This window comes from Phoxinus phoxinus (genome assembly GCF_949152265.1).
Source record: "Phoxinus phoxinus genome assembly, chromosome: 19".
Taxonomy (NCBI): domain Eukaryota; kingdom Metazoa; phylum Chordata; class Actinopteri; order Cypriniformes; family Leuciscidae; genus Phoxinus; species Phoxinus phoxinus.
Window position 1 is genome coordinate 29,390,682 of NC_136894.1, and position 13,496 is coordinate 29,404,177.

Below are 13,496 nucleotides of genomic sequence, written 5' to 3' on the forward strand. Positions count from 1 at the left end.
AACAATACACAAATAAAAAATGAATATTAAAAACAAATCAAGCAAAACTAAAAACAAATAAAATCAAATAAATTAAATAAATTAAAAAACTAAAAACACAAATAAATAAATAAATACAAAAAAAATTAAAAAAATACAATTAAATACTAAATAAAAAATAATAATAAATAAATAGTAGCCTAGATGATAAAATATGCAATAAATAAATACTATCAATAGAATAATAAAATAGTTAATTAAAAAATAAATCAAATAATATATATATAAATATATTTAAATAGTATTTAAAAATAAATAAATAAAATAAATAAAAAATAAAACAAAAAATTAAAATAAATAAACTTTAAAAATCAAATTAATACAAATAAAAAATAAATAAACAGTAAAAATAATAATAGAATACTAATAAAACAAACAAACAATTAAAATAAATAAATAAATAAACTTTAAAAATCGAATTAATACAAATAAAAAATAAATACTAAAAATAAATAAACAGTAAAAATAATAATAGAATACTAATAAAACAAACAAACAAACAAACAAACAAACAAAAATAAATTAAATAATTAATACTAATAAATAAGGACAAAACTAAAACTAAATAAATCAACTATAACATCACTCTTGTGCTATTCTTGATAAGCACTATTCTTGTGCTAACTTGTTAGACTTGAGCCGTGTTGCAAATAGCACCAGTTGAGGTTCAGCTGCCAGGATGAGTAATGTTTGGCTAAAAACACACACGCTGAGATGCCAACAGGAACTACTTTTTAAAGTTACAACCGCTAGTTACTGAACAGTGAGAAGTCTGTGTAACTCATGCAAAACAACACTCAGAATATTGCACCTGAGACCCGTCGGTTTCAAGGCCAGAGCTGCCCGTGCCAAACACAACATGTCTTTCATGCGGGCCGGTTTCAGTTTCTGGCTTTCGGGAATCGGGAGGCACGGACATCGTGAAGACTGAAACCCATTCAAGGTCATTTTCCAGAGCAAATTCACGGGGAAGACCCCAACAGTTGGAGGCTTTGTTGACCGTCCACGGCTTCACTGACATCATCTCTGCACACAGGCCGAGGAGACAGAGATGTGGCAGATTCAGGAGCGCACGCTGCGTAACTCTATACACTCCTCGGGCATTGTTCCCGTTCCCAGGCAAAGCCAGGCGTAAGGACCTGAGACATGCAGTCTCCAGAGCAACCACAGGAGAAAATATGTTCTGGGGACACGTTTTTAAGGCTTTACAACAGAGATCATACACACACACACACACACACACACACACACACACACACACACACACACACACACATACACTCACACACACACACAGAAGGGAAGCGAGCACTCTGGTTAAATCATTACTGGAGTCTCTCTGCTAAGGCATGCAGTGACGTGAACAAACTGTGACAAACGTGTACATCGCCCCGCGCGACGGTAATCATTTCTCTAATCATGTCTTGAGGAACGAGTCATGTTACTTTGATGATTTATAAATTCACTTGGAGGATAATAAAACATGCTAATAATAGTACTAATAAATAAATACTCAAATAAAACAAATTAATAGTAAAAAATAAATAAATATATAATGTAAGGTTATATAATATAACATATTTTAATATAATATAATATAATATAATATATTTGATGGTGGACTAAGGTAAGGAACCACCTATCAACCAGCACATTAAAAGAATTACAGATATATTATTAAAAATAAAATAAATAAATAAACAAGTTACAGTATAATATCATAAGGACTCTTTTGACTTGAGCCAGTAAGAAAACACCAAATAGTCACCATTAACAACAACAACAACAACAACAACAAATGCTAATATATTATTAAAAAAATAAAATAAAAAAAACTTTAAATACAAAAAATTTGTAAATAAATAAATAACAAAAATCATCACAATCTTTAAAAAAAAATTTTTTTTTAAAAATAAAGGAATAATAAATAAGGACAAAATGATAAATAAATAAATACATACATACACATGGAGTCTGCGCAGTCGTGATGCTGAGGAGGCGGAGTCTCAAGTCACGCCCACACTCCCGCTGCAGCAGACTCATTCGCTAGCACAGCTGTCAATCATGGCGTTACGCCCCGTTTCTATAGCATCAAATAACGGAACTAAAACCAAACGTATTGGGAAACCAAACACTTGAACATACAGTACGTGTGCGTGATGAGCACTACCTAAAATTACAGAAACCATCTTTGGAAAAAAATAATTTGAAGTATAATTGGATTTTTTAGTTCGGCTCACGTCCCATTCGATTACGTGGAGAGGGCGGGGTTTATGACCTATACTGAGCCTGCCAGCAGGGGGCGATCCAAATGCTTTGGCCTCACGTCCCAGGACTTGTGCGACACACTTGCTCACAATAGATTTGAGGGGGAACTTTTGACTTGAGCAAGTAAGGAACCACTTAGCAACCATCCAGAACACCCTAGCAACCACAGAAAACACCCACTTTGGCAAAATGCTGCAAACCCTCATAGACCGAAGCAACTGGCAATGTCTCGCAGCCATCTAACACTTAAAGTAGACCCTGATAAGTGCTCATTGCCACAGTGGTAAACACGACGGGTTTCTTCTTCCATGAGGGGGTTTGGCATCACGCCATCTTTGTTTCCAGCGGACCGTTGCGGAGGGGGAGGGGCTATTCGACTCTGATGTTTAATGACGAAAAACGTATAAAATTCACGCACAACACAGTTGAGTGCATCGTGTATAGAGCGCCATTTGGGACACATCTTTGCACTGGTGTCTCAGGTGTGTTTACCTGGCAAACTGTGGCCTGCAGCATGGCATCAAAGCCGCCCTCGGGTGTGTCCATGTTCCCAGAGATCCGCTGCTCCTTAATGACCCGCGTGAACTCCGTCATGTTCTCCGTGACGGGGAGGACGTGGATGAATCCGTGAGCGGGCCTGCAGTGCACCTCATAATCACTACGAGAGAGAGATTACATGTCATACACACCATATTCCCACACTAGTCAGGATGAGATCACTACGGGATGCGGTCCGGGACACCCGGCTGGAGTTAGACTCCTGGGATACGCTAAGAGACAGAGACCTCTGGAGCTTCCCATAGGAAAGACAAATCACAGATCAGATCTCATTAATATCTCAGTTGTTGAAACCGAGGCTTTTACTCGGCTAAAGAACTCCGATGTGCATCTCCTCTAGTGTTTCAGAAGAGATCCATCAGGGTGGTTATTCATAACTAAAAATCATTTTCAGTCATTGAAATCAAATCAAATATATTAGATGGAAAAACTTAAACTAAACGTAAATTAAAAGGAAATTTTGCCTTGGGAATTAACTGAAATAAAAATTAATTAAAGCTGTACAGAAAAATAAAGCACATAAAATTACAAAAAAATTATTATAAACACTAAAACAAAATACTAAAATAAATATAAATTTAAGGTATATAGATTTTTTTTTAATATTTAGTTAAAACACACACACAAAAAAATATATATAATAAATAAAAGTAAATAATAATAATATTAAGTTCTAAACTTTCTAAAACTAAAATACACATAAATCCTACAAATAAATTAAAGAAATATAGAAATATTTTTTTAAAAACAAAAACTAATAAAAATGACAAAAGCCCAAATTACTTTAAAAAAACCTAAATAGTTAAATTAATATTATTAAAACAATTTTATATAAAAAAATGCAAAATGAAGCAATTCAAAATATGAATAAATATTATAATAATACACAAATAATACTAAAATAACACTGAGATCAACTGAGCTCAAACATTTCTCATCAATTTATCAACATACACATTTGTGTCAGTTTTTATTTCATTTTCAAACAAAAAGTAAAATACTCCAAAGTAAACTGAAGCTCAAGTATGCATATTTTGCTCAGTTTACAAAAAAGAAAGAAAAGAAAATCAGATATATTGTTTGAATATTTTGGATCTTTCTGTTTGCAGTGCCATTTTATGAAGTCATTATCAAGGTCAAGAAAAGGTCCTTCATAAAAAGGCAACAAAAAGGTTTCACAAGATTTACAATCTGTACAAAATAATATTTTTTATATAAAAAACCGAGCAATAATATTTACAAAATCTCAAGGACTCAAACATGTTTATCCTAAAATCCCTTTAAAAATAATAATAATTAGACGCACATGAACATTGACCTACAGTATGTGTGTATATATATATATATATTTATTTATATATATCGCAGCTCAGATCATCATATCATTAGTTGAGAGAAATATTTTGAGATCTGACTTGATCTCCCTGCTGACTAGGAGAAATGGCTGAACTATTTTTAACTATATAATATATTTTTTAATTAATTAAAAAGATGTTCAAATCTGTTTAAATAAATGTAATTATTAAAACCAATTAGAAAAATATGTTGTCATGATTATGAGAGCTCTCTGCTGTGTGCTGCTCACCTGCAGGGGTTCAGGAGTTTGGAGGGGTGCACGTCGATGTACGGAGACACCGGTTTATCCACGAAGGAGCCGAAGCCGACTCTGAAGTCGCTGGAGTGCTCCTTCATCTGGTGGGACAGAGCCAGACCCACCGTCTTCAGTCGGTCCAGGTTGTCCTGCATGGACGCCGAGACGTCCACTAGATAGTACAGATCCACAGGGTACCGCTCCAACTGGCGCACCTCAATCACAAAGCTGGCCTCGCTGCCTAAGACAGGAAATGACATCATCATCATCATCATCACTATTGAACATGTCATGAGGAAACTCTGGGTGGTTTGCTGTGGGTTTCTGCATTTATGTTGTTATATGGTTTCTACGCAGTTTTAGGTTTGCTAGGGTGCTCTTGGTAAAAAATGCTGGGTTGTTTCAACCCAATTTTGGGTCAAATATGGACAAACCCCAAACGTTGGGTTAAAAATGTAATTTCTAAATTTGTCTATATTTGACCCAAAATTGGGTTGAAACAACCCAGCATTTTTTAGTGTATATGGAATTAAAATTGATATTTGCTCAGTACGGCTGTCAAAACGCACAAGCTGCGATCTAAAAAAGTATAAATATACGTGCTATCGGTTTACACGTGTAGTTCTCCGAACGGATTGGTTGATTTACTGTGAGCTGCATGCGTGTAAGTTCACTCTGAAACCGGCGGCGCATTCATTTATTTGCCAGCAACCCGTCAAAATAAAAACGTATTGGTATACCTTTTAAAAAGGAAGACATCAAGACTTTAATATTAGTATTGTAATTTTACAGTAAATTAACATTTATTATATTACTAATTTTTTTTATTTTACAGTACATATTTCTTATTGTAATATATTTACTAATAATCACAATAAAAAAATCATAATTATTATAGTCATTTTTATTTTATTTTTGAATGTTGTTTTATAGTCATATTTTATAGAATTGGTCAGTGTGGTAAATGTGGGCCATTGAAATTTTTATTTTTTTTATGTTCATGTTCACGTTATGGTTTGATTTGAATTATTGTAAAGAGTTTTTCAAGTATTTTCCAACATTGTGCAGCCCTGAAAGGATTTAACACTTAAAGGGACAGTTCACCCCAAAAAGGATCGTTTTCATTTTGGGGTATTCAGAGCAAAGAGTCATTTTTCAGCTCTTTTTTTTATTTTTTATTAATTAAATATGTTCTATGCAGTTGTTCTCCCCAAAAATCACTGCAATCCTTCTATATGATTCATTCAAGTCATCTGATGAAACTCCTTGTATTTTTTCATATTGCAATATATAATATTGCAATGTCAGTTTTTCCCAGTATTGTGGGAATTGTGTTTTCTATGGCGTGTGTGTATCCGTGTAGTGGTTTGTTCTGGTTTACCTGGTCGCAGGTGGATGTTAATCTCTCGCGGTGACACCTGTGAACCGCTGACAGTGGCGTTCACTTCCACTTTCACATTCGGGTTCTCGATAAAGTCCTCCTCACAGCCCCTGACTCGCAGGTCGGACACAGATCCGCATCGCTGGCTTACATGCGCTCCGTCCAGAAACCTCTGTCGGGGTAAACAAGCCATCAGAAAGGTCAAGGGTCACTGCCTGAAGAGACAGGGCACGTGTGGCGCTGCTGGAGCACACGAGCGTGAGAAAGCTCTTCGGCTCAGAGACTGTTGTTGAGACGCGGGTCGGGGATTATTCTGACTGGTGCCGGGCGCGCGCAGACGCTTAATCAACTTATTTTCATAACCACAACATGCTTTCTTCTTTACAAAGAATTAAGCGTTTGTCCCAAGACAATAAACATGAGCTTAAAGCTCTATAAACTGACTAACTAAAGCACAATACTTCAATAGATTTCTTTTGATTGAGGTAGACTCGCTTCTCAAATCTTTCTGTTTATTAAAAGATGGGAGATTCTCCAAACAATATAATAATTTTTTTGAATGGTTCTGTTGATAAGTTTTCATTTGTTTTCCTCTGATTATACATTTTTACGTTTATTTGAGGGCCTTCAAATCAATTAATCGAGATTAATTGCATCTAACATAAATAATATGTGTGTGTGTAAATGTATATCTATACAGTACACACACACACACACACACACACATATATATATATATTTACAAGCTTTTATGTTAGATGCAATTAACAGATTTGACCGCACTATTTTATTAATTAATTAATTCTTTTTTATTATTACAATTTTTTCAAAATTGTACATATCATTTGATTTATTTTCATTTATTGTATTCATTAATTTGTTCATTTTGATATATATATATATATATATATATATATATATATATATATATATAAAGCAAAAACAGTGTTATTTTAGTATACATAAACTATTATAGTATTTATTAATATTTTACACTATACCTTTACATTTTTTATATTATCATTTTACTTTACATTTTAGTAATTCTTTTTATGTGCTTTTTTTAAGATTTTGTCAGATATATTAAGCTTTCATTTCATTTATATTTATTTCAGTTTTTAGTACTTTATTTATATTTCATTTTTTTGTAATTTTATGTATAGCTTTCATTTATTTTGGTTTTAGTAATTGTACTACTTCAAATTAAACTTTTTTATTTCACTTAAAATCCCCGTGGTGACTGAAAAATCAAGTTTTTAATGTTGTCTATGTGGTGTTTTTAATATGCTTTAAGTAAATTCATAAGTCGACAGCATAGCTGAGTATTTTCTGCTTAAAACTGCAGTGAACCAGTCTCAAAAACACGGTTTGAAATCGCTGGTGTTTCTGACGTCACACACTACCTTGTAACCAATCATTGCCATATCGATACATTCATGCATCAGCGGTTTCTGCATTTCTGTTTTATGGGTTCCCACGATCACCTAAGCTCCCGAAGCATTCTGGGTATTAGGGCTCCAGTGTTTTATCACTAACAGACAAGCGCTTCACACACTTAAAACTCGAGCAGTGTGCCGAGATACAACAATAGCAGCTCACACACACACACACACACACACACACACACCTCCTGAGAGCACCATGCACATTCAGGGCCGCGTCTCAGGCAGTCTTCACATGTGGAGGCGAGGGCAGACCGGCACCGGTTATCTGCTGAACACAGAGACATTTACACATGAATGAGCAAGAGTTCAGATCTTCAGCGGGCCTTTGTGTCAAACACACACCCTGTCAGAACACTGTTAGCAGAGAAACTGTGTATTCATGTGCACAACCATTCTGTATATGACCTTCTAGTGCTTCCTATCACACAAGATGTTACAGTCGGAACAAAAATATGTTTTAAGGACATTATGCTAAAGTTACCGATAAGATATGAACGTTGGTTGTGTGAATGTCACGGAACATTAAATTCTGCAAACATTATGGGAACGTTACATTTGAATGTTCTCCGAAACAAGTAGAAACGTTTAAAAAGTGTTAGACGGATGTCCAACTGAAACATTTCAGAAAAAAACATCGGTTACACTTTATTTTAAGGTGACGTAGTTACATAGTTACTCAAATAAGTACTGAGTAATATTAATGAACTACATTATACTTATTAAATAATACATATACTTAAGGGTTTGGTGTAGGGTTAGTTACTTGTAATTATGCATAAGTTACTGTTATTAGCCTATAGTAATTACATGTAACGTGTAACTACGTCATCTTAAAATAAAGTGTTACCAAAATATTCCATGAAAGACGTATAGATAATGTTTAAGTGCTAACATTTTGAGAACATTATTAAAGACCAGACATCTGTAAAAAAAATTTTTTTATTTGTAATCACAACTTTCTATCTTTTGTCACATCAGCTTAGATAATGATCGTAGTTTAGATAACTTAATATTGTGAGTTTCTATTGATTAAACCAATCTCCTCCATTGCATTAACTCATTTGTTTAATTTCAATGAACTCCATTTTTTAGGGCAACCAGGTAACTTACCTTTTTAAGTTAAACCAACAATAATTTTTTTACAGTGTACTGGAAGAGTGTTTGTTCATAACTTTGCCAGAATGTTAGGGAACATTCACTGTTAGCTGGTTTATGAGTATAATACCTGTGTTTAAAATATGAAATGCTATATAACGCAAATATTTTCCACATTATATCTGAATTTAAAATGTATTATAGACTATAGTGCAACAGTATATGTGAAGCATGAATGGAAGAAGCAACAACAATATCATCATAATAAACTTATTTCTGTAGCAATGTCCTCCAGTACCCTATACACTTGACTCATGCCTGAATGTACATCCTACAAGTGTGTGTTTTTTGACCTCTTGCTACCAAACAAACGACCTAAAATGATATAAGAATGTAGATAATTACAGTAACAAAGAAATGTTTTAAATAAAGACACTTTAAAATGAACACACACAGTTGTGACTCAAGTTACTGAGCTGAGAACCGCGTGACAACTTGCCCCATGTGTAAACACTGACATTCCCATTCATTGAGTTCATGATCTCAAGATGCATCTGACTAGTCCATGACAGGGTAAAGACAATGAAACACACTGAACGTCCAGTGAAAGTGTTACGAGCCACAGCAAACTCACCCGAAGCGGAGCTCGCGAGCAGTATCAGCACCGAGATGAGCAGCAGCATGCGAAGAGCAAACAGATCACAGTACGGACGCATGCAGGAAGTCATAGCAGCATTGAGTGAGAGTGTGTGTGTGTGTGTTATGTGTGTGTGACCGACTCGCCAGCGTCTCAAGGTTTGAACCGCGACTGAAAATCCCCCGGGAACACGTCAGACCCTCATCTGCGCGAACAAAGGAGGGCGATTCGCATCACCCGACAACCTCCTAATCCCGAGCCTTTCACATTTCCAGATCCAGATTAAGCGCGGCGGGACCGCAGAGCGCGCGGGTTGTTGTCATTGTGCGCTTTTACGCATCGGACACGCATCAGCCGCGCAGGTGACGCTCGCCCCGCGTCTGGCATCTGCGGAGTCTTCTTGTGTCGACGGGCAAAGGTCATCGTCCGCGCGTCATTCCTTAAAGGTGTTCGGCGACGCAAGAAACCGCATGCATTGTTGTTCATTGCCGTGATTTTGAAAGTGGAGATGAACGCCCTCCTCACTGAATCGGGCACAGCGCTATGGTAACGACACACTGATCTGAGATCAGGCTACTGTACCAGAGGAGGAGCAGGAATGTCAATGTTCCCTCCACTTGGACTTTTCTTCTGTATACGAATGAGAGGCTGTTGAGAAAACCCTGGCAGGGGCAGTTAAACTGGGGCTTGGGTTTAATGTCTTCCCGTCAGTGGGGAATTTAAGCAATGTTGAGTACATGGCACATAGAAAGGAAAGGGATTGTTCTCCCAGAAATTAACATTCTGTCATTTAATATTCTCCCTCATGCTATTTCAAACCGTGACACACAGCTCTTGTGAAAGTGAATTGCAGCGGGAGTTTTCAAGCTTCAATAATGACAAAAATAGACATTACAGTTTGACATTAACAATAACACACGTGGACATATTATGTCAAATTAATTTTGATTTGCCATTATTCTTTCAAAAGTAATATTTGCTAATGTATTTGAAAGAGTCTTCTGCTCACAAAAGCTGCATTTATTTGATCAAAAAGTTTCGTTTTAGCAGTAATATTGTAAATATTATTGAGATCCATAATAATCGTTTTCTCTTTGGATATATTTTAAGATGTAATTTATCTGTGATCAAAGCTGAATTTTCAGCATCATTACTCCAGTCTTCAGTGTCACATGACCCTTCAGAAATCATTATAATATGATGATTTGTTGCTCAAGAAACATTTATGAATATTATCAATTTTGAAAACAGAAAGTTCAAAAGAACAGCAGTCATTTTTAAACAGAAATATTTTCTAACATTATAATGTTAATGTCTTTTCTTGTTTAATAAAAGTGTTCATTTCATTCTATAAATATGTCTAGCTCCAAACTTTTGAACATTTGTGTTTTTTTCTAAAATTTTCATTAAATATTGATTTAAATCTGGGTCTGTTCATCATGCAAACTATCAGATGTGTTTTAAAGGCGTAGTGCACAAACATTTATGGAGCATTTTGTCGCGCTATTTGAGTTTGACATTTTCTTTCCTCGTTCACTTTCAGTATGAATAAAAACAGAACAAATCATATGTTTTTTGGAATGACATACAGGTAAATGATTGACATTTTCATGATTCCTAGGCTTTTTGTTGATGTATCTCCGGAAGCACGTCGCATTGTATTAAGAGCAACACATACACTTCAAATGAGATGTGTCAGTAAGACTGTGATTAAAACATATTCATGAATTTTTTGACAAATGGATCACACTTAATTTTCAGACATTCATTGAGCACAACCACGACTGTGTAGTTCAGTTATACACAACACACTGTGAAAAATTGGCACAACAACAGCCCGTCTCTCCAGGCCAAACTGAGGAGGACAATGGTGTCTCCTATTCCCCAGATAACAGCTCAGTGGAGGCAGGTTACGGGACGGAGCGACTGTCACACACAGAAAGTGAAAGGACGGTAAATCAGCGTGTGATCTGACTCCACCGTGATGCTGTAATGTAGGTCATGAGACTGATGCTAAGAAAAGAGTTGGAGTTGTTCCTGTGACTTTTACTGGGAAAAGGTGACACTTCATAAACTTTAATTAGGTTTTGTGTTAAACTTTTCCCAAACACATGGGGAGATATACGGTAACAGTCATGTTTTTCATAATCCCGTTGCTATATCACCTCCAAAAAAAAAACAAAAAAACTCCCACATGTCGCCCACATGTTTTGTGTGTGTGTGTGTGTGTGTGTGTGTGTAACAGCCGGTGGTCAAGCTCAATACAGTTAAAACACTTTGACTGCACCATTAAATATATATTATACATATTTTAATGAATAAATATCAAAATATTTTTTAAAAATATACACTACCGTTCAAACAAGAAGTCTTTTCTGCATTAATTTAATCAAAAATACATAAAAACATTAATAATGCATTACAGTTAAAAATAACAGTCAATATACAGTTGTCAAATATATGTTGGAAAATGTAATTTATTGCTGTGATCAAAGCTGAATTTTCAGCATCATTACTCCAGTCTTCAGTGTCACATGATCCTTCAGAAATCATTATAATATGATGATTTGATTTTTCATGATTTTTGATGAATAAAAAGTTCAAAAGAACAGTATTTATTACATTATAATTACATATTTTGATCAATGTCACTTTTGATCAATTTAATGCATTCTTGCTGAATAAGAGTATTATTATTATTATTTTTGTAACTTTTGAACGGTATTGTATATAAACATATTTCAAGTCTTTGATGCCATTTATAATCTATTTTTTGTTAAAAAATGCAGCATTGTGACATTGGCATCAATGAATCTGCTCTTCCACTGAATTTTTTTTTCATTTGGGTTTAAATCAACATGCAGGCAAATAAATAATAATGAAAATACATTTTTGGGTGAACGACTTCTTTTCGATATAAAAGCTACACTTAAATGCTTGACCGTTATAGGTTTGTAGTTCAAAACTACTTTCGATGACTTCCATAAATACGGACAGCAATGAGGAACGGCTGGCAGTGCACTGGATGTGATTGTGATTTCGGTGTGTTTCTCATCCTCCCCCATGGCATGTTCTTCCCTGGCCTTTGTTTGTCTTGCTGGTCGGTTGGGCTTGAGGCCATGCTGGTCTGGTTTAATCTTCCTGCCACAATATATCACATCCCCCTGCTCTGACCATGGGTCTCTCCGCTCCGGCTGCCCGCTGACCCAACGGGGCTTTTTGTCAAACTCCCAAACGAGCGGGCCTCTGGACAGCATCATGGTTATTTTCTCTGCCGTGACATGTTTTGGTTAAACCCTTAAAAGGCCAGTGACAACTTCAATATTTCACTTGCTTTGCATGCTGTAAAACGCTCTTTGGCATGATGATTTCCATAAATCACCTTGCACACGCTCTGTTCCCAAACCTAGCGAGCTGCCTACCTAGACAGCATTATAGGCATCACAACAGATACTGTGATTTGAACAAATTCTAGAATGCTAGAGGGTTTTAGAATGCAAAAGCATTTAGAATTTAAATTCAGAATTCTAAAGCAATGCTAAATTACAAATGTACTTCATTTAGTACAGAAAACTATTGCTAAATATAGACTATTTTACCTGATATTTATGCATTTTTGTGCTTATTAGAGTATTATCAACATGCTAAGGTGCAATACTCAGTGGCTTGCTGAGTTTTGGGACGAAGTAAAAATGTTCAAAGGTCAAAGGTCACCAGCCATACCTCACATGGCGGACCCATCAGAGGTCACGGCAGTGACGGCTCTAATCCGCGGGTTCCGGCTCCTGCAGTCATCAATCAGGGTTCGTTCTGCACAGAGCGGGTCAAAGGGAAACCGCTGCAGGTTAACACATAAACACTTGCTTGCTTCTAAAAAGAACCAGCAGATGACGCAGGCTTCTCGTAATTTCGCACAGTTTGAGAGCTTTCTCTGTCTTTAAGCAAAAAGTGCACGAGCCACAATGTTCTGAAGTTTTTAAGCTGCGTCCCAATTCATTTGCTGCATCCTTAGAAAGCTGGATTCACAGGCTGAATGGGTCAAAGCTGTCCCAATTCAAAGGCTCCTTCCAATGTGTCCTTTCTTTCATGGGCCACGAAGAGTGGATCCTTCGCAGCCTATATCCCAATTCCCAACATTCATTTATTTGTTTATTTGTTTATTTAAAAGGATCCCCATTAGCTGACGCCAAGACGACAGCTATCTTCCTGGGGTCCAAACAATACATACAAAACCAACCAATTACAATCACAATTACACCCAAATATATCATATATAAATACACATAAAAGAACAAGAAAAACACCAAAAAAATACTGATTAAAATAATAAAAAAATAACGAAAACAACATAGCACATGCTACAACCTCGCTCAACAAATCCAGACGATATTATGATGTTAAAGACAAATACAATCTTAGTCTTTTTTTTTAAACCAATTTTTCCCTTGATTTCACGAACCCCAGCTGGACGCCAATGACTGG

At 35.7% G+C, this 13,496-nt stretch overlaps 1 protein-coding gene across 3 annotated transcripts in view; it reads right to left on the bottom strand.

Moving 5' to 3' along the window:
- The window catches only part of itgb8 (integrin, beta 8), a 40,108-nt gene that overhangs the window by 18,410 nt on the left and 8,202 nt on the right, over positions 1–13,496 (bottom strand). Inside the window, exons 1-5 of one of the 3 annotated variants that reach the window (XM_079591130.1) lie at positions 9,012–9,562; positions 7,465–7,550; positions 5,838–6,009; positions 4,451–4,697; positions 2,800–2,965 (exon numbers count right to left, since the gene is read on the bottom strand). In XM_079591130.1, coding sequence (XP_079447256.1) covers positions 2,800–2,965; positions 4,451–4,697; positions 5,838–6,009; positions 7,465–7,550; positions 9,012–9,105 — 765 coding nt within the window. In that variant the 5' untranslated portion in view covers positions 9,106–9,562. Of the gene's footprint in view, positions 1–2,799; positions 2,966–4,450; positions 4,698–5,837; positions 6,010–7,464; positions 7,551–9,011; positions 9,563–13,496 lie in introns of those variants that run through there. The other 2 variants (XM_079591131.1, XM_079591129.1) reach the window with 2 other exon arrangements.